Source organism: Rhipicephalus sanguineus, chromosome 10 (assembly GCF_013339695.2).
Source record: "Rhipicephalus sanguineus isolate Rsan-2018 chromosome 10, BIME_Rsan_1.4, whole genome shotgun sequence".
Classification (NCBI taxonomy): Eukaryota; Metazoa; Arthropoda; class Arachnida; order Ixodida; family Ixodidae; genus Rhipicephalus; species Rhipicephalus sanguineus.
Window position 1 is genome coordinate 75,196,445 of NC_051185.1, and position 22,517 is coordinate 75,218,961.

The 22,517-nt window shown below is 46.4% G+C and overlaps 1 protein-coding gene across 1 annotated transcript; it reads right to left on the reverse strand.

Annotated features, from left to right (window-relative positions):
• Positions 1–2,085: 2,085 nt before the first annotated feature.
• On the reverse strand, positions 2,086–7,796 carry LOC119406255 (chitinase-3-like protein 1). Its single transcript, XM_037672986.1, has 3 exons — positions 7,632–7,796; positions 5,724–6,094; positions 2,086–3,044 (listed from the first exon to the last, which is right to left on the reverse strand). Exons 1-3 carry the CDS (start codon positions 7,770–7,772, stop codon positions 2,558–2,560), a joined length of 999 nt encoding a protein of 332 aa, XP_037528914.1. The 5' UTR covers positions 7,773–7,796; the 3' UTR covers positions 2,086–2,557.
• Between the last annotated feature and the right edge of the window lie 14,721 nt (positions 7,797–22,517).

A 22,517-nucleotide genomic window follows, 5' to 3' on the forward strand; every position in this document is an offset into this window, starting at 1 on the left:
TTCAGTGCGTGTTACAAAGAATGAACTACGAAAGTAGGGGGAATTGTCCGAGGGGCTCCTTTTTTCTGTATTATACACAACTAATCACAAAGAAATGCACAAAGAACTCGAAGGTTGTGGGTTCAGATCCCACCAACGGAAAGGGTGATTTTTCATCCACTTTGATTTCTTTGAGTTCAGGTGAGAATCATTACAATAGAGTTAAGAAACCACAAATAATGTCAACTATGCTTTCCTTGGCTTAATTTTCTGGCTGTTTCATTAGTTGTGTATAATGCACGAATAAACTACTGCCACAAGGCTGATAATTTCGCTCTGGGCGTAAAAAAAAACAGCTGCACCAGTAACGTAGTCGAGCGCGACGTATGGCTCTCCATTGGGCGTCTAATTGAGTTCAGGAAGGCAAGCACACTCTAGTAATCGCCAAGCAAATTGGCAGTAAGCAGATTGCACGTGCAGAGCGATAATATGGCGATGGCGACCAGAATGCCGCTGAATTTCGGCAAGAGTTCGCCAACAATGAGGAAAAAAGGACACTTCTCGAATCGTGCCTTCGTCCTATTTTTATTTAAAAGTCCCAAGAAAACGAAACAATCGACAGCTACATGCGAAAATACGAGTGGTATTAAATTCGTGACCACAGAGGTAGCTTCCCACTTCAAGGGCTCGCGCGGCCATGGTCGGCGAACGTGGGTTCGATGGCCGACCACGGTGGGCAGCATTTCATTACGGGAGAAATCCGTGGACGCCCGTTTACTCAATATAGGTGCACGTTAAACAATTACAGCAGGTCAAAGTTAAACCGGTGACCCGCAACGTCCTAGAACCACGACATGCTTCATAATCATGTACCAACGTCGTAGACGACGTAGGGGATTTAGTGGTTTCGCATGGTGATTGTCTTTTAGGCACCATTGAAATGACTGGGAGAAGACTGACTGGAAGGAAACGCAGCTGCAGTATGATCAACAACGGATTGTTCTTTTCCTGCTTTTCCTAATTTCTGAAAGGTGACTAGCGGTGAAATTGAATGGCAAGGACTGATGACCCATAATTTCGGTTTTTGAAGCTATTGGTAATGCTCGCATACTTAAAAAGAGACATTGGTGACACATGCTCAATGTATGTTTACCTGTTGCTGAGATAAGTTCAGTGGAGGATACCGACAGGCAGTGCACGGCGAGTTCCTATATATATGTAAGGAATATGCATACCGACAGAAAAATAAAAAAAAAAAATGCCGTGGTTGAACGCGGTGAAATTAAGCTTGTCGCGAGATGGCGTAACCACCGCAGAAAGCGTACTGCGGCGTTTTCGCGCGCGTCGACACACCCGAGCGACAAGCCGACGCGGGGTTCACGTTATTAGTGTTGAGGTCCCGACTCGAGGCCCGCACACCCGCCGGCTATCGCCGACCGACGGAGGAGGGCACGCTGGAGAGGTGAACAAACCGACACTGCGCATGTACTTTGCTATGACGATACACGTGCGAGTAGGCCCAGCTTCAAGGCCAAACGCGTGCACAAGAGCGTTTCATGGGTTTGTACCGGGAGCAGTAGAGCTATCGCTCCAAAAAAATGCCGCTTAAATTCTGAGCACTTATCACTGTGTGAAGCATTGCTGGAATCGCTGCAGCACGAGATAGCGGCCTATGGCCAGTGTGGGACCTCTAAAGGCGACAGCCTCTGAGGCCCCACACGGGACAAGCCCTCCGAAAGGGCAAACGCAACGCGTCCGCACGTTGTTCACGTATCAGTACGAATCCCAATTGCCGACGCCTGGAAGGCGACCTTGTGTCACATTCCTCCTGCACTTGCGTATACGCCGGCCCGCATTAGCAGCTAGGACGCAAACGTACGTTGAAAAATTGCGCATGCGTGTGTGACGAAATGGATCGTTAGGCAGATGGGATATTTGCGGCGCCAGCTTTCTGCCATCAGTAGTGTGCTTGCATATGTGCACTAGCCTCTATCGGCTCGATGAATGCTTATTCGACGACGTTGCCTTAAAGGACCGGACCCCGAGGTAGTGCATTAGTGAACTGCACATTATTGGCGAGGCTGACTAAGCCGGTGAGACCCACCGGAAAGCACGAGAAACGACTTAGAGGCACGCTTTATCAAAATATTTGTACTGACTATATGCATTCATTACGCTCGAAACATTCAGTCGTACAAATAAGCGGTCAGCATCCCACACACCATAGTTGCGCGCCCTGACGTCACACCTGGTGTGTCTACACAAGTTTCATAAAATGCTTAAGACAACGAACAAGAATATACTACGGGCACACGAGCCTCCTTCTGGCTGGTTTAAGCACGAGATATCGTATAGCAAGGTTAAGGACAGTCTAGATTGCGCATATAACGGGCTCTATTTTCGTGCTGCATAAGAAAAACGTAGCAACCCGTTCCCTAGAGTGAGCCTTAAATAAGGATGACGTCAAACATGCTACCACCACAATAATAATTCGACAGAATAGAGGAAGCTGCGAAGTCTCGTAGTTTATCGCGGCAGCAGGATGCCGGTATCATCATCGATCGCACAAAGCTACACATCACGGTAGTTCTCGTATTGCGGCTTCAACTATCGGGAACGGTTGGCCCCCGCACTGGGACAGATGGTCGTCGAGGTCCAGGTCCCACACGGCCATGCAGTAAGCGGCGCTCTTGTTGGCCACGTGCCTGACCTCGGATAGCCAGCGCATGATGCTCTTCACCTTGGCGCTGATGGACTTTGCGTTCTCGAACGCCACCCACGTCCCACCGTAGCGCGCGTACAGGCACAGTCCCGAGAGGTCTTTGGCCGCCTGTGCTTCGTCGCGGCACACCTGGCCGTAGCGCAGCATGCCGCGGTCGCGCGACTCGCCGTGGATGTTGCCCGGTCCCTTGGCCGACATGCCGAGCGAGAGCCCCTCCTGCGGCACCTTGTAGCCGACGGCCGCCGGAGAGATGGTGAAGCAGAACTTGCTCGGGTCTATCTGGTCGTTCAGTCTGTTCCAGTAGTAGCGCAGAAGCTGCTGGATGGATTCGTGTTTTCCGTCCCTGCAGCGGTGAAGCGCAAGCGGAGTTAAAAATAGTGAAGCATTTTAAAAGTTTCATCTGCCAAAATCAGGATATGATTACGAAGCACGTCGTAAGGGCTGTCCAGATAAATTTTGACCACCTGGGGCTCTTTAACCTGCGCCTTAGCCTAAGCACAAAGGCGCTATTCCGCGACTTCGCGCTTAGCAGATATAACTGGTAGTTCCAAGATGTAGTATTCCCGTCGAAAAGTGCTGGAAGAAATAGCCATGGTGTTGTTCCGACATTTTTATGCGAAATTAAAAAAAAATCGTTGTTTGCCGGAAAGTTAAAAAAAATATGAATAAAATGTCGCGTTCCGCGTGTTCCGTAGCGTTACTGGGTGGGTCTGTTGCGCAAACGAGTCGGTAACTAATTTCAAGCGCTGTTTGCTACAAACATGCGGGAAAGAGGCATGAAAACGTCGGCAGATTTAACAATAACAAACTGGGTTTGCAAAAACACTTGACTTGTTCCAGACGTGAAACCGTGCTGTAATGTCTCGTGTATATCTCTAGTTAGCCAATATCTAGTAAAGCGCCTCAATTCAGCCGGTTACCGAATTTGTGATCTGTAGAGTCAGATTCCAGGATTCCCCATCAAACCTCATTCCGCAGAATAAGAAGCGCTGAAGAGATGATTAAACATGGCTGAAGAAACCTGCAGCATCGCGCAATTCTATTGGGTGGCCTTTCGTAAAACCGTGGTTTGGTTCGCAATAGATATCGTGTTTGAATATGCCAGTCATCCTTATCGTGCGGCAGTGCTTCCTTGACGTCACAGAAATAGTTTGTTTTAGGGTTGTCTAAACGAGCGAAATTCGCATTTAGGCGCCGTGTTTTAGGTCTATATTTCGAAACCTAATGAAGCGCAGTTCAGTAAATACGTGACGAAAGAACTTAGAGGAGCCATTCGCTGTCTGGTTACCAAGAACATTGTATATTAGGCGAAATACAAATTGCATATCCGATGTAGCAAAACAGAAATATATCGCATTTCTTAAAGAAATACTGTCTTAAGCAACTGTCAGATTAACAGCTTTGAAATGATCACTCACGTACCGCTATTTCTATATATTTTCCTTCTCTTTCATGTTGACTATCGGAACGAGTTTTGGTATCGTTAGAATTCACGGTACCTTTCATATAGAGTGTTTTCCTATGTGTTGTTTTTCCGATGTTCATCTACGCTAATTTCATATCCTTAGCTAATTACTGCCTATGACATATTTTTACTTATATATATATGTTTGTACATATCTTAAATGACCCCGCCACCAGCCTTTGGCTAAGGCGCCATACAATTTTTGCACATGTTTCGCATTGGCTTACTTATGAAATGAACTTCGAACTTGAACTATCAGTGTTTTGCCTAAGAACGTGTAAGACGTACAGGTTTTTAGCGCATCCAAGCATATTATAACGGGTGCTGCATTGTTCTATGAGAACCGTATTCTTAATATTGTGAACATAGTTTACTAGACGACAAAGTAGGATAAACTTCTATATTTAGAATTTCGCACTCAAACCCAAGTGGCGGTATAGGTGGATGTGAGGTCACACATAAAAAGTGTGTTTTTTTCTACATTAGCTCATCGAAACTTCTATAGCTCCCTCAGAGCATTACGAAATCAAGTTTGTCTATAGCCAATTCATCGTGCTACTTGAGCGAAACAAACTAAGCAAAGACGCGTTCAAAGTGCGTGGCAAATTTAATTCATTGTCGCTTAACTAGACTTCGCATGCAAACAGACAGTTCAGACTGATTGAGTATTGTTTGAACAGTCAATATCAGTAAATTTACCGGTAAACATATCGATTCTGAGATGTAAAGAAAGGACCAGTAATTCATGTGTTGAAATTCGCATAAAACTCCAGTTATTATACTTCTACGCATGATGTCTCAAATGTAAAACCAATTCGTTTTAGTTTAGCTGCTGTCGTGAGAGTAAAATTTCTCGTTTGCATACCGCAATTTTACAATATCATGAATCGCACATTGATTATTAAGTAATAAACTGGACTTCATTAGCTGCCCTCAGAGTTTATGATGTCATATGTGGGTACCTTGTACTATCATCAGTACATGCTTTTCGTTTCCGCGTCGTTTGAGACCTTACTGCGCCTCTTATGCCGTGAGGAATCACGGCAGCACATGGTTTACTGGTGTTGCAGTACGTTTAGGAATCTCTCCGTAAGTTGTTCGCTTGATTGTCTCTTTAGCGCTATGAGCATGGGACATTGATGTACTGGTGTTTCGTGGAGGAAGACTGAACTAATCCTAACAATTTAGGATTGCCTGATCTTAAAATTGCAGAAGCAGCCAAAGTCTAATGGCAAGTGCATCAAGGTCGAGGGTCTGATGAAATCTCGTCTTGTCGGGATGAAACATTGATGGACGCCGACAGAGGTGAATAATGCTTACTGACGTTTCGGCTCCCACATGGGAGCCTTGTTCACAATGAAGGACGAAACACAAAGGCAATTAGGTTGTATGCAGCTGATTACACGACGTAATGGGCGGGCGTATATCGGATTAATATTTCTGTCGTTGCGATTCAAAGTGCGTGCAGTTGTCTGGATATGCAGTAACTCAAGATAAAGCCGCTGGCTTAGATTTCTTTCGCTTGGGCCGAAACATTAGCCGAAACGTCGCACTCACTTGTATGGGCTAGAACAAGATGTCCAATTCCAGTATTTTCCCGGATAGAAGCCGTGCGTCGTGGCCACGACCCAGTCCACGGTGGCAAATACTTCTTCGAGGTCGTAGTTACTGAGTGCCTCCCGCGACGCGGGCAAAATGGCGCCGATGTGCAGTCGCGGCCTCAGGTCCTCGACTAGCGCGCGGAAGAGCGCCGCCGTTCGATTGGCTTCGCGTGGCGCGCCCCAGGCGACGAAGACGCCGTCGAAGTCGTAGCGTAGTGCCCACGCCCTCAGCTGGGAGAGCAACTTGCTCCGCCGTTTGACGTTACTGGCGATCTCCGAGAGCCGTGCGCTTTCTTTGGGGCCCATAGTACTGAGCACCAGGTGCACCTGCGGGAGAGTTGCATATGTACAGTCGAGTGCAAAATTCTAGAGAGCACGGGAGCGCGTTCCATACAGCGTCAGTGCGCATTCTGCCGTTGCTAGGAGTGCGTAATAACTAACTTCTAGAGTGCATACTAACTGTTAGATTGCTAACTTTTAGAATGCGTACTGCGCATGCGCGTCTTTTTATACCTTCCAGTTTGCTCGTTACCAAGAAGCATTGAGCTAAAGATTTCAGGGCTTAAAAAAAAAAGTTGAGTTTTAAGACACACTCTCCGAATCTCCTCTATAATTTATTTCAGGTACTAACGCTGGCACTTTCGTCTGAACGATGCTGTGACTGAGGTGAAACAGGTTGATTCTTTGTTTCCGGCACGTGTCGTCTCGCTAGGCCAACTTTGCCGAGGTTGTTGCAAAAGAAGAAAGTTTCAACGAAACGACAACTTACGCATCTTTTCGGAATCGCGCTCGTTAGGCTAATACCACCATGGCGCCATGCGGCCACACCTGTTTGCAGTGACACCAGTTTCCACGAAACGGGTGTCAGCTTGCCATCTAGTTCAGATCGCAAGCTGCACTTTAGAATCTCTATGAATAACAAAATGAGTGCATTTTGACCATAAATATGCTTACAAAATAGATGGCATACTGCACATGGGAACTCAACTAGCAAGCTACAGCGAAAGACACACGACTGTGACTAAGAAATTGACGTGGAAAATGCCAATTTCTCAGGGACAATTTCGTGACACCATACACGTAGACCGGAGTGTAGAAAACGTATTCCGTAAACATTTATTCACCTGCTTTTCTGCGGTTGCTTTCTTAATGCATGCCCACTTTGAGCGTCATTATTTTACGGCCATGTTTGAGCCATCTTTCAAGCTTTTTTGACCTTTACGTACGACCAGGACCTAAGCACTAGCACCACGAGACAAAGAAATGTAACTAAATCGAAAACACACGGGTAAGGCCCTGAGGAGTACACTCTAAAAAAAAAAACATTACTCCTTTTTGTGAGGCCTGACTGGCCACATATATGATTCCCTTTAGAGACACGTGAACTGTTTTTGTAGAGGAATGCGCCCTCGTGGGAGAGTCGTGAGATCGAACGGAAAGTTAAGGTGTCTCTTTAAAGATTTAGAGTCCTGTACGTGTGAAGTCAGGAATCACCGAAAAGATTAACACATACTCTCTTTTTTTCCCCTTAGAGTGTACGATTGAACGGAACATAAGTATGAAGAAGCAAGATGCACACCATCTTTGTGTTCCTCTCAGCAGCCCTACTTAAGGTCTGGCTTAGTACAAACCTTAACGCGTCAGAATTTCCTTTGCATTAAGAAAAACACTTGTTTCTGTTTCAGTAAATTGTGTGGATATTATCGGAAATCAGTTCTGCGGTATCCCGCAAGGTGGCGGAGGGGTTAGGAAAGGTAATTTACTTTCATAAGCTCAGCGGAACACGGTATGATCTGCAGTGCGAAATATCTCGCTGATTATTGTCGCGCATTGCGTGTTCTTGCACGTGCTGCATCCCTAGTACCTTCATGGCAATAAAGCGCCGTTTGAGGTCGGCGACGCTGTCTAGACCCCTGCAGGTGTAGTCGAAGTCTTCGGCGCGAGACCCCAGTTCCACGGCGTCGTTGACGGACACGGACCAATAGAGGACGTGGCTGCACAGCATGCCGGGAATCTTGCCCAAAGGAAAGCGCCACGCTATGAAAAAAGACAGGTTGAAACGCCACGCTAGGAAACAAGAAAGTTGAAACGTCAGGACGCTGACACGTCCTGACTTTTCAACTTTCATTAGGAACTTCTACTCCGCGAGCCAGATCAAACAAGATTTAACGTAAGATCGCGTGTTCAGGGTGAGACGCTTTTGCGAATGTGCGCGCAGTGCGAGTGAGTGCCGCAAGTGATACGTTTGATACAAACCCATAACTCGTGGTACATGGGTATTGAAGCCGAGCAGGCGCAGCTAAGGTCGCCTCAGTGTGATTGCAGCGTAGACTCCAATGGAAAGCGAAAGTCGCAATGACAAAAATAAGCGCGATGATATGACGACATTGTAAACTTAGCTTTTATTTGAGAGAGATAACCGCGACGAACGCGATGGGCAATGATGAGTATCAGTAATTCTTTTACTGTCGGCATTGGCACAGGTATAATCAGGATTACTAAAGTTGTATTTATGCGAAAAAAAAAGTGTGATGGCTGTAGCTGTCAGTCGACTTCCTCGAAATTTTGTGCGGAAGCCTCTGGAACACACAAGCATTATATGTAACTTCCTGTACTTTTCAGTGCTTTCTATGTTCCTTAAGCGTGCATCAATAATAAAAATGCGCTCAGTAAGGGCGTAGAAAGTTCTGTAAAGTTTAAACGGCTTCGCTAAAATGAATATTTGGGAAAATGCCTACGTTCGCAGGTTGTTGCGAGCCGCGAGTAGTTACAATACGCCGACAGCGCCATTTCATGAAACGTTAAGCGTGCGCACTTACTGGGTGGCCTATAATGCGCGGAAGCGTTGAACAGGCAGAAAACTTGACTCGACATCATCCGGTAGTTGCCCGTGTGTGCTCCTTCACTCGGGAACATTTCGCCGCAAGCGCCAGGGACCTGCGCGTGGAAGCCTCTGCATTACAATGCGCCTGCACCAGATATTCAACTAAGGTAGCTGTTAGGGAGAAGAAAACAGCAACAACTGGTTCTTCCTTTTTTTCCCGAAGGATTCCACATAACTGTTAACCAAGGAGACTCGGAAGCTTTGTTGGCACTTAAGGAATACAGGTCCGTAATTGTGCGCAGCTTGTTGCTACTGACCAGGAAAAGTGTGCAACATAGCCGGCGTCTTCAATACCTAGCACACCTCACCGAAGTTGCCAATGGCGTATCCCCAGCGCTTTATCTGCATAAGTACCAATATGAGTTATAGGAGACGCTCGGCGATGAAATCGAGTGATGGTAGATGGCTTGGGTTTTGATGAAATCTGTAGCTCATGCAGCTAGACACCACGGGCACTCTACCACTGCACTGGGTCGGCGGCATTCACCGTATAGCTGAATATTGAAGACATCTGACAGAACTTCATCTTTTTCATTTCTCTCATAAAGTAACGGCTGTTTATAAACTGTTGTCATTCTGCCAAAATATGAGCGGAGGATCTGAGACCGAATTCACTAAGCTTTCTTTATTTGCGATAGCAACTGCATGGACACTCCCGGTGCTTTTTGCCGTCGCCGTCGGTGTCGCCGTGAGGTTCTTCATAAAGGCCTAGGGTGATAACGTCACCCCGCGAGCTTTATACTCTGTGTGTGTGACAGCGTCCGAGTGCAGCCGACGATCGCGGCTCAAGCGAATAGGAAACGCGCCGGCAGTCCCATGGGGGTTCCCGGAGGGGGCTGTGTGGTTTCGCTAGGAGCTGCGTACTTTGTGCGACCGGACGCGGCTGTGTGTGCTCTACCTTGACAGATATTAGCAGACGCCTTATACCTTCATACGTGCTGTGATATCACCGCTCGTCTTGTGATGAAGCGATATGCAGCAAGAAAGTCGCTTCGTTCCCCGCAGTGGCCGCCTTTACTTACGCTACTGTTTTGTTAAGTTACGCACCTGTCATACTGGCAAATTTAGCGTCATTTTGAGCGAGTGCACTTAAGCTCAGAGAGCGTCATTTAGGCTGCGCACTGCTGCACAAAAAATGTCCACTTTGGGAATGATAGTAATGGTGATGGGTAAGTTAGCAGCACAACATATATTTGTGATCTTAGGCAATATTTATTAGGTAATAATGCGTTACAGTTATAAACAGCTCTTCGAATAAAATTTGCATAAAACCATGGTGGACGCCGACATTGCACGGAATGCGGGGTGGCTGCCCCTGGCGGCCATGGTCGTAAACTGTCTAAGTGTTGCGGGGCCCCTTTAAAGTGTTCACTGAAAGGGGATAAATTGACCATGCGCGATTAGACCCGGCCAATAAGAGGCATCCTTCTCTTCTCCTTTTTTTTCTTTTTTTTTGGCGGTCTGGCTATTTGCTCCTGTGCTGCCCTTCTCAGCCATGCCGAAACGAGACCCAGCAGTGGGTAGATTCAACAGTGGACACTTGACGCACCATGCTGCGGAAAAAAAAGGAGAGATCATATTCTGCGAGCCGTGCGGGAAAAAGGACAATTACACGGCCATGTTCAACTGTTGGCGCCTTCGCGCCATCATAAACAGTAACATCTTTTGCTTTTCTGTCGTAGGTGCAGGTCGCGCACGTCTTTCTTTTGAAATTATTTGCATTTACGTAAAAATTTATTGTGCCTACATTTACCACGTCCGAGGCATAAAACATGTCTTTCCTGCATATTTTACCACCTAAAACGTTGTTTTATATGCCTATTTTTGGCGCCTAAAACGCGCTCTTTTAATGCCTAAACATCCGGCCTCTACCAGTGATGACTTCTATTTGATGACTTCTAGTTGAGCTAAGCAGCAAGGTTTCCCACTGCTCGGCATTCATATATGTGTTGTTTGGCTCCTTCACGATGTCGGGGCTAGCCCAGATAATGCGTTTGAGGACCGCCCGCTGATTGCAGTATTTACATCTGTCTTAGTAGAGGTCTGGGTGACAACCACTATACGCGATTGGGTTTGGGAAGGTATTTGTTTGTAATAGGCGCCGCGCTGTCACCTGCTGCTTATTTAACGATATTAATTTATTTATTTTCGCGCCACTGCTGCCGAGGCTGCACACTTCGACTCGGTGGAGTGAGTCTGGCAAACGCACTCGACGGCAAGCGCATTTTGTAGCGAGTGCCAGTATGCGTTCACTTGTGACAGCTTGCGAATGACACTAGCGGCGAAGTGCACTCACTCAAAATAGCACTAAGCTTGTCAACGTAACGGGGGTATTACGCCAGGTCGGATGCTTCAGGAAATCAGCTGCTAGCCTCACCTCCAATTTGCTGCTATCGCATTGGCTGATTCGCCCTCGCAGCAAAACTGACATTTTTAGTAGCCGCTACTTGTCATTGACCACCTGTCTATGTCCGTCATGAGGATGGACTGAAATTTTCACTAACGAGCAATAGTAGCGTAAGATGTTTTTGTGAATTCGGGTGCTGCTGTTTCTGTTCGAACCACCTTAAATGATAGTAACCTTGGATTTAAATGAATACGCAATTGCCAGACAGAGCAGCATCTGCGACTGCGTCTCTTTTTCACTTGTGATTGCTTCCAAGGCATCCGTAAAGAAAAAAAGTCACAGCTTCGCCGCAAGGGCGAAGCAATGAATGCGATAGCAAGAAACTAATGCTATACGAAGTGAGGCTCGCCAATGGGTACTCTCAGTTTGAACAGCGCTCCTGTTGCAAAGGCGGCCAAAGCAGCGAAGGAAACCAGAGTGCTTCAAGTGTCGAGCTGTGACACTTGATAGTTCGCGCTCATCTTCTGTTTGTTCGTTTAGCGGCGTCCCTTGAGCTCGAATGACTTTCGTACGCTCCGTAACATGAGCGCGGACATCACGGTGAAAGCGTGAAACATCCCTCTTCCCCTCAGCACGAGAAAACCGCGCGAGCAGACAGCGGAAGGGCAAGGTTCTCCCTGCGCAAACATAACAAGAAGCGAGCGCGCTCGCCGACGACTTTTAAATCCACCCGTCGCGCTCCTAACGCCATCTCGCTGGTAATGAAGAAACGCTTATAAGCGCCTAGCGTCTCTGAGTCCGTCCAGCGGTAGATGGTGTGTATATAACGCTCGCCGTTAGCTACGTGGACGATCTGCGTTTGGTGGCGTAGTGGATAGCGCCACTCGCTGCGGAGGAAGTGGTCCCTGGTTCGATTCCGCGCTTCGGAAGCATTTTTCTGAATTATTTTTCTTTGGGGCTTTTATATATATATATATATATATATATATATATATATATATATATATATATATATACACTTATACATATACGGTGCATGACGGCGACGGCGACGGCAAAATTCAGCCGAGACTGTCCATATAATTGCTATCGCAATAAAAAGAAACAAAAGGAAAGGGAAAAAAATCAATACACTACTCACGCCCATGCGACCGAACGTGTCCTGGTCAGGCGTGATGCGCTTAAAGACGGCTGCCTGGTACAGTGCCGCCCTCTGGCGGCGGAAGTAGGCGAATGCCGTGAGCCCTAGCGCCAGCAGAGAGAGTGCGCTCACAAAGGCCAAACCGACGCACATCTTGTACGCGCGACTGCGTCGCGTAGGTCGCCTGCGCATGTAAGCAAGACGGCTGCGCGACGACAACGCGTGAAGTTATAAGGGCATGACTACATGCGGCTGTTTTCTATTACCTATTTCCTACAGAGTTTGAGCATTGCTCGATCGTTCAAAATACATAGTACTGTAATAAACCAGAGCAACCTTTAAAAATTTTGTCACGGATACACCCGACCGCGTTTGTAATTAATGTTGATAGACATAGTTTCGCGCCTTGCTGCCGCATATCTTGCGTTGCCACACTAGGTGTGTGAAACTTGGAGGAATGGGTAGTAGAGTTAGGTTTTTTTTAAATGTCACAACAATAAATTGCTAAAAAGTTAGAGAAATGGTACTTTCTTTAGTAAATACACGTGTAATAATGCACGGCTTCTTAATCATTGCGAGTACTTCATCAGGGCGAATATACTCAGAATAGATCAGTTATTGCAACTAAGACTCGCTATGCATACACATAGGCAAATTTTGCATGACCCCCAAGTCCTGTCCCTATCATCGTTATCTGACCATTCACAATATCACCTAAGGCAAAATCGACTCAGAACGCCTATGTTCCGAATTAATACGGTACTCAGACACTCGCCTATTTAATACCACATTTTCTAAATAATAATCGAGAAATTGCTAATATGATTCGGGACAACTCTTCGACATATAGTTTCCGGAAAAAAGTTAAAGATTACCTTATGTTTAGCTCCTAATCTTCTCTTTATATTGTGCATTTGCCGTCTCTCGATGTTTTTTTTATTGTTTATGTTTTATGTTTTTCTTATCTTCGGTTTACTGTTTTGTAACATTGACCATCATCAGGGCTCGTATAAACATTTCCATGTCACGCATTATTATTAGTGTGTACCGAAGGTAACTACTTTACTTATTCTAGTTTGATCGCCTGTATGCCTGTGTTTTGACCTTCTTTTCTTGTTACATGTACTTGCGCATGTGCCGCGGCTTTCCACGCCTGAGCAATGTATGGGTAGCGGGGCCCTTGTCAGGCAGTTGCATATGCCTTTAGCCCCTTCATCCCAGACAATGTCTGTCTGAATAAAGTTCAAATTCAATTCAATTCAAAATTGCTGGATCGCACATAACAGTCTTCCGTGGCTTTACAGTGCCGCGGGAGCTCAGCATCAAATATGGAAAGTAGGTGCAATCACGCAAAAGCTGGGCTTTCGCTGAAAGCGTCCGAGATTTACTGTGGGTGGTCAGTTGAGGCAAGTGTGGGGAAGGTACATGCTCTTGCCGTTGACGCTATCTCAGGGATACCGTATTGAGAATAAAGCTGACCAGTGTATGTGTACACCATGACCACTCACGGCAGGTTAGTATAAGCCTGCATGACATACATTTAACTTCAGCACGCATACTATCCTTTTCAGCAGCAGATAATTATTGTGAAGTCATTACGTATATTTTTTACGACGTTCATGTTCATGTTCATGTTCTGCCCTTCAATTAAGACTGTGTCATATCATGCGTGCCACGTCATACATGCAACTGTCTTGAACGCTGCCCTTGCGCGAACGAGAGGTGGCATTACGACTAAACTTCAGACCGCAACATGGCCGATCTACGCACCACTATGGCTGCCTTTCGAAGCAATGAAGATTAACTACTACCCTCCGCGACCGCGGCATACCGCTATACGAGAACGGAAATCTGGGTGAGTTTGTAAGAATTCATCATAGGGCAGGTAGCGCAAAAAATACCGGGACACAAGAAAGCAATATAAACACCAGACGAGCGCTAAATTCAAACTAAAATTTATTCTGGGAATCCACGCCTATCTATCAACCAGCAAACATAAAAACAGCACATCGTCACCCACGAACGTACATCTTATAACTTGAAAAAACAGTGCAAAGACAGGACGAAGGAAAGTGACACACAGGAAGCAGAGCGAGCTGTTCGAAGAGGCATGCCAAGCCATTCATCGAGTGCGCGACATGCGTCGCGTATGAAATTCCGTGCTCGTGCGGCAGTGCGTACGTGGGACCGACTGGGCGGTGCATCAATGACAGGCTTCGCGAACATGCCAGTTCATTAAGGACTGGTATCGGTAGTAATTTAGCCACTCATTGTGCCAGGCATGGGTGCACCACCAGTCTGTCTGACGTCACCATTCTAGAAAGCTATCGTCAAAGGCGCGCGCGGGAAATATTTGAGGCCTTTGTCATCCACAAAAGGGGTGATCGATGTATAAGCGTTCCGTCGCTCGAATTGTTAGAAAAATAAATCAGCTATTTGACGTCACGCATGTGACAAAAAATCTTGTAACCTTATCGTATTTGTCACTCTTTCGTCTATCTACTTATTCTTGGTTTCGCCAATAGAAATTTCAGTTGGCAGTCAGCGCCCGTCCGTGAGTCACTTTCCTTCGTCCTGTCTGTGCGCTGTTTTTCAAGCTTTAAGTTATGTACCAACTAGCCCGCCTTTCGCCGCTTCTCCAGTGCATCTTATCCCACAATGAACAGCATGACATTCGTACATTTGCATACATTTGTATACATTTGTATAATGGAATCAGCGCCGAAAATTAGCTTGTCAACCTCAATCGCTTGAGACAAGCCATCGACCGGAGCGACGTTTTCACTAGCACACCTGCATAATTTTGTTTGGCGATAATAAATTCGTAGTTCATCTCGACGCACTTGTTTCATCGCCCGAGCTAGACAGTAGGGAGCGCACGCGCCGCAGAGAATTCGGTTCGCCATGAGCAGAGACTGCCAGAGCCTGCCTACGGATGCACTAGGAGGACGGTGATAGCACCACTTCTGGTGTTATTCTATGTTATGCTAGCGGCTATCATACCAAATGCAGACAGCGTATAATGTTTCACGTTGTAAATACCGTATCACTCTCTGGCCATCGCTGGTTGCCCATATGACACTTTGCTTTGCGGAGACTTCCTTTCATCAGGCAAACACGCAAGAGCTGTGATTCTACCATCAGACTGTGCATAACGTCATGCTCCTCTGTCACGCACCTTGCAGCCTGCGGCGGGCTGCTAAGCGCGGCCTCCTGGCGCTGCCGGTCATTAGGAGTGCGCAGCTGCTCTTCGCCATATGGTACCATAAGATGCGGACCACTGGACAGCTGGTATCTGCGTCGGCTCGAGCGAGATGTCCGACGCTCACGCTTGCTGCTTTGCCGTTCTCGTCTCGAGCCCCGGTCTCCGGATTCCGGATCCTGCTCAGTTAGGACGTAAATTCAATCAAAAGTTCAGTACGGGCTCGTTGCTTCTTCAGCACCGTAGAATCACCTATGAGAGTGCGAATTCTTTCATCGATATATTTGTGGAATCCGGAAGTCAGTCGACCAGCCATTTTTTATATAAATGAGCGGACCAGTAATTAAACTTTCAATCATTCGCACTGCGTAATGTGTTTTAATGTTTGAGTAACTTTTTCTTCGATCACGGACGTTTGATAGTAATTATCGAAATAGGCTTTGTGGACAGCAGCGCACGCCTACGGTAAATTACCTTGCGATGCCTTTCCGAGCAAATAACAGCCTAATTTGGATAAACTTGCATAACGACAAATGTAGTGAATGTCTTGAGAAGGAGGATATAGGTATCAAAATTATGGTTTATGAGGTGAAATAAATTAAAAGTATTGCTGGATACGAGTTCTCCCGCAACGTGTAAGTGAATAACATGTACAACGGTATTATTGAATAAGAGCTAAGGGTCTCCGCAAGTACAGAATTGAAACGCACGAAGTGTCGCGCTTAAGAAATTCAGCATACTTTGGCGTATAAAACTGTCGTTCTAACAGGAACAACATTTCTTAAACGCCGAAATTCTATTTGTGGCTTTGATTGCGTTGATAAACAGCAGCCGAAAAAGGGAAGCCACCGACTGAGGCCGAGGTTTTAACAAAGTTATCTGTCACAGTGTTCTTGAATTTTCTCCTTGGTGCATTACGAAAGGAATGTAACAGCGTCTTAGACATGACAAAGTGAAGGCTGTGGACAGGCCCTGTCTGTCGTCTTCACCTTGTCCTGTCTAAGACGCTGTGTTATTCCCTCTCAAAAGGCATTTGTTCGTGCAAAGCTTTTGAAGGCTGATCGCGTCCATCTGACGGAGGCACATGCTTTTGTACGAGAAATGCCGGCACGCAAATACTATCTTTGTTCTTCGACTGTCATTTGTTGAAAGTCTTCATTATAACGTCAACTACTGTCAATGTTTCAGTCCTTCCGTCGGCCGTCAAAGATAGCGCTAATACGACGCGACGGGACACGACGTTGTCTAGTTTACCTCGTGTACCGAACGCGGGGAGCGCGGCGACGGGGGTGAGGCATCCTTGGCTGCGGGTACCTCGTGGCGTACCAGGCGGGCATCAGCCGACACTGACTCGGTTTCGTCGCAAGTGCACACAGCAGCCGCTGCGCCGCCAGCAGTGTCGCCCACGGAGGATGACATGGTAGTCTTGTCCAAGCTCGAGCTGACGTCGAAATCCTGTTGGCTGAGCGCCGTAGCGAATGTTTCCGAGGCGTCCGCAAGCAACTGTGGCTGCGTTCCACGTCTCAGCGTCTTGTACATAGCCTGGACCTCGCACTGCGTCGCAGAATTGGCCACTTTTCTTCTTCTCTCACATTCGCGTGACACCTGCACGCTTCAGCCAAGTGTCCTCGTTTTCTTCTTGCTCTTTCGTGATAGACGAAGTACTGGTTCAACTGTGACAATAGTCCTAAAAGTGCATAAAAATGGCTTTGGATTCTGGTTTAGTTAAAATAAGTGAAAAAGGTTTATGCGGCTAGGCGCAACCTATTGAAGCCAACATAAAATGAAGCAAAGGAATTCACAGCGGACATTATTTGTAGTTTTTAGCTGTAGTGCAGTGCATATACATAAATGAAAAAGGAAGGAAAGTGGACAAGACAACATGACCGAAGCTTGGGCTAGAGTGCTGCGCTATGATTGAACGGCAGGACGCCCACACATAGACAAAACAAGAGAAGGACCACAAATACGCAGCGCTGTGTGGTTCCTTGCAAGTGCACCCATAAGCGCATGATCCACTTCCTCGGGGTCTCAGTAAAATTACAATGATTTAGAGCGTAGTGGGTTCCTCGCAAGTGCACTTGTATTGGTTGCCAAGGAAGCCCATAAGCGCGTGATCCATTTCCTCGGGGTCTCAGTAAAGTTCGCCCCCCCCCCCCCGTCTCTCTCCCACGTCAACGTATGTTATACAGCATGACGGGAGAGGAAAATAGCGACCGGGCGTCACCCAATGCAAATTACATAACTGGTGGGCCGTTCAAAGATTCCAACCCATTACAAAGGGCTGAGCCATAATTCTTCATCGTCATCAGTCGTCGCGTCAACAAAGTGCACATAATGCCTCACAGACGTGTAGCTGGCGCCTCGCTTCTCCGCAGAATGACGAATAATGGCTTAGTAGGTGCTTCCCAACTTCACAAAAAGTGTTATTTATGGCGTAGTGGGTACCTTTCTAGTGCACTTGTATTGTAGCCCCAAGAGAGCTTAACGGGCTCTAGAAACGCCGCTCTTCCAGCTTTCGCTGTGACTGTGCTGCGGTTTCAGCGCAGGCCTGGCGTTTTTTGTATAAGGTGTAGTAAGATACATTATGATTCTTCCTGTCTATGGTCATAATTGTCATAGTTAATATTGTGTCTAAAATGCAAAACGAGCCCTTAAAAGTCATCTTCTTTCCTTCATAATTGTCATAGTAATTTATGCTTGAATCTGCTGCGTCAAACTCCAGACAAAAAAAGAAAAACGGAGACGCAGTAGAAAAGCGCTTATCTCTTGTGTTTGCTGGCCCATGATTCATCGCTGTACCTTCAAGTATGGAGCGCCAACACATCCTTTATACCGTTCTTGCTCAAATTTAGTTGCTCATGCAGGGTCGTTGTGTTAATATGCCGCCGTACTGTAATTTGTTACCACCCTCTCCATTTTTTCTTCCACCTTCCTCCTAATTGAAGAATAAATTACTTCGAATTAGGAAAAATTAAACGCTGTCATGTGTGCAAGTAAGATTGGCGCAGCAGTGCTTCGAGGTAAGAATGAGCTTGCGTATGCGTCGATATGTAGCGGTGGTACAACGAACATGAATTAGTCCTCTTTCCTGATAGGTTGTTCTGTATGGAGAGTTAATCTGATGAAATATCGATGTTGAAACGGTGTTTACAGAGGAAAAAAACAGGAGTTTTTGCCTTGCCACGAGGTGCCGCTGCAATAGCGATGGTAGCCGAAGAAGCCTTTCACGTCTTTCACCGATTCAGGGGTTGAATATTCGGGCAAAATAAACCATGCAGCCCTTCTGTGTACTTTTTTGAGTTCGTTTATTTTTTTTTTCACTCTACAGAGAATGTTTTTTATTCTTTGAAACTCTCCATTGTCAAGCACAGTGCATACTGCGGCACAAGCAAAGCTGTGTAGCGTGGAACATTTGTCGATGTGAGTTCCAAGTCGATGTTAATAAACAACCGAGCACTAAAACAAAAAGGAAATGAAATATTCGGAGGGCGATAACTCAATGATGCCACCCGGCCGGCTGTTTCGTCCCTACCATGGCGGGCGTACAGGATGGGCCGGCATGCAATCAGGAAGGACAACTCACTTTTCCCTCCCCGCAGTCACCCCGCCCTCGATTCCAATCAGCGCCGGGACAAAAGGGAGAAGGCTCATCTGCGCCCCAGCGCCAGGGTTGCGCGGAGCAAACATGTCATTCGGTTCTAGGACGAAGAGGGGAGGGGGCTGTAAACGTATTCCCGGTTAAATTACGGCACCCCTCGCTGCACGCCGCTCTTTTTTTCCCGTTCCGAGACTGCGCACGTGGTCTCTCTATTTCGATTCTACGTCTTCCGCGCCATTCGCTTTTCATTTAGGGCCCGCGTAGCGCTCGGGAAATTTAATTTATCGAGGGGAACGTAGCAGGTCAATTCCGGCAATGGCGCTTCACCCGTCTACGGGCCTGGTCCATTGGTACAGGGCCGTTGGTTAGTGTGGTGCCCCCGCTTCCCCCCGCCCCTCGCTTGTCGGAAAGCAACTTGCCCGAAAGTATTAACGGAATGACCGCAGCACCAGGCTACAGTTGAGAAAATCTCAGCCGTTCCCCATTGCTTTTTTCGAAATGATTTCCAACGCAGTTGCCAGCGACGACATTTGTCGATATTGTGTTAAAACGCTGATGTAGGGGATTAGCTGATTTATCTCATGACACTTGCCGCGCGCCATCTGAAAGCAAACTATGGGCAGGTTGTCGTACCGTTCCTGGCAGCAGGTAAGAAGACGCAATCGCAAAAAGCGGAATGGTATCCGTTAAGCACGAATAAAAGCATGTTACGAATTATTATCGTCTCAACTGTTTCTCACTACGTCCGTATACTAGAGGATAAAGCCGAATCGCCAGATTATATTGACACGGCCAAAAGCTATTGTATTTCTTGCGCCCAATATTAACGCGACAGCGTTGAAGAGCTCGTTTCGCAGTAATTCTGGTGTCGGCATCGTTGGTTGCGAGCAAAAAATCAGCTTCTGTGCGTGACAGAAAAATCGAGAAATATCCAAATAAAGTAAGTAGTAAAAAACTTAGGTTTGAGTGAGAATCGAACCCAGCCCATGTGCGTGGCAAACAGGGTGTTCTACCATAGAGCCAGGCTATTGCTTGCACCTGCTTCGAAAAAAAAAACACACTATATGAATGTCTTATACTAAAAGGAGAGAGTTTAACGCGTGCAATACTGCATGACCGAAGTGTAGAATCGCGCCAAGCGTCAAAACATGTGAACTGCGCAACGAGTGGGTGTTTTAAAGGCCCACCCATTACTCAGCGCTCAGACACATTTTATCATCATCAGCTGCAAAAGCATCAACAAAGTGAGCAGCTGCGTAGGTTCGCGTGTTGACTTACGCATGCGTAGTGGGCCCTTCGTTGATTCGCAAAAAGAAGAATCGTGGCGTAGTGGGCACTTAACAACTGTACTTGCCGTGGGAATTCCAGGATAGTTTGAAACGGCCAATGTTACGCGCACAGTCGCTCGTTTCCTTACGGCACGGTTGAGGCATGCACCGAGAGCCGAAGCCAGGCTAGCAATGGAAAAGGCGATGCACACGGGGCCCGATTACGCTATCGCGTTCTACACTTGAAGGCTGAAGCTCAAGCGTCCTCCAAGTTTTATTTAGGTGTTCTGTTGTGAACATGGTTAATACAGAAAACTCCCACCTATAGGATGCAGACAAAGAAAGGGAGCCGGACAACTTTAATCTGTGAAGAGCTTACGAAATGAGCATTATGAGCAAGAATTTACTGTAATGATGCAGGACCATTTCAGTTATGTTTTTCAGCACAGCTGTAAATAATACACGGTAATGAAGTAGCGTGGTATTTAGTCGTTGGCTCTTCGAGTCATCAGCTTTCGTCCTTATTTTTTTCTCCCCGTAGAGTGTAGATTGCTACTGCATCTCCGTGTCCACGCCGTTGTTTATACCCCTGAAGACAATACTGACAAACTTTCCATTAAATCGTCGCATAATATAGTGCTGTAAAGCAACGACTGCGACGTAGTACAGCAATTCGTGACACGGGTATCTCCACCCTCGTTAGAACTACGTCAGGTAGGAATTTGGATTCTATTGCAAGGATCTAGACCAGTACTTTGGCTGCTGCCTGGATGAATGTGTCTATTAGGTTCCTTATAGAGGTCTCATTAGGCTGTAACTTGAGGCAACAAAATATAGGGTGCTTCGAGTACTGACACAATTGGTCCCCAAATGGTTTGCCGGTGCATCGGGCATTCCAGTTTCATAAAAACGGTATGCACATCTCTTGCTTTTTGGTTAGTATATTTGTACGCTTCGCATTCAAGACTAATAGCGAAAGCGTGACCCTGAAGCTAAGTCTGACGAAAAATTTGCAGGAGATCACAAAACCCAAATTTTGAAATCACGTCCAGAAACGAAATATTGTTGACCTGCAATTTCAGCTGCGAATGGGCTTAGCATAGCAGGACGTTATATCCAACAGAAAATGAATTTTTTTTTTGCCCCACGAACACCGTGTCATTTCACCAATAAAAATATAATAAAAATCTCCGGTTAGAGGAAGAACCGAACCCAGGACTTCTGCGGGGCAAATCGGTATTCCTACGCAGAACCACGCCAGTACTTGAAACTGTCTAAAACACACACACACACACACACACACAACACACACACACACACACACACACACACACACACACACACACACACACACACACACACACACACACACACACACACACACACACACACACACACACACACACACACACACACACACACACCTATACGAATGTTATGTTGTGCGAGGGTGGGTCCTTAAAACTCATGCAATATTTCGTGCAGAATCATAGAATCACACGATGCGCGAAAACATGAGAATTGCGCAACGTGTGGTTGGTTTAGGGTCCCACCCATTACAAAGCGCGCAGGCATATTTATTCATAATTATCAGCAAAAGCGTTAACAGAGTGCGCGGCTGCGCTGGTGTACGTGCTGCTCTAGGACGCGTAGCGGGAACTTTGTCAATTCGCAAGAGGAAGAAGAATTATGGCGTAGTGGGCACTTGGCAACTGTACTTGCGGTATGCATTCCAGGATATAGTTTGAAACAGCCAGTTTTGCGCGCACTGACGTTCCTTTCCTTGCAGCATGATTGAGGCGTCCACCGAGAAGAGAATCTAGGCTAGCGATTGAGAAGGCGATGCGAACAGAGCCCGATTACGCTGTCGCTCTCTACTCTCGATGGCGAAGCTCAAGCGTCCTCCAAGTTTTTCTCTTTTTTTTTTTTTACAGGATTGCAATATATATGTGTATGCTTATGCATACGTATGCACGCAAACGTATGTAGGCATATGTACAGATCTGCAGCTGGATTTTCCCTCGTGTTAGTAGTACTTTAAGCCACTTTCTCTTTTCCGTCTTGCGAACTGCAGTGCACCTACTACTTGTTCAAGAAATTTCGCTGATCCAAAGGAAGTATTGCCTGTGTTCCCGCCCTATAAAAATTTCAACCAGGCATTGCAGCATGTCTAAACAAAGAGATAAATAAATAAATAAATAAATAAATAAATAAATAAATAAATAAATAAATAAATAAATAAATAAAGCACATGCGATAATTCCGGCTATTTTCCAGAACGTGGCTGAAGAAGTTGCGTTTGTCAGT

Excerpts from the sequence above, each read along its gene's own strand:
- LOC119406255 (XM_037672986.1), bottom strand. The coding sequence starts at position 7,772 with ATGCTGTGCAGCCACGTCCTCTATTGGTCCGTGTCCGTCAACGACGCC. Across the intron at positions 6,095-7,631 it reads GGCGCTTTATTGCCATGAAG|GTGCACCTGGTGCTCAGTAC; the intron begins GTACTAGGGATG and ends ACTCTCCCGCAG. Across the intron at positions 3,045-5,723 it reads TCTTGTTCTAGCCCATACAA|GGACGGAAAACACGAATCCA; the intron begins GTGAGTGCGACG and ends TCACCGCTGCAG.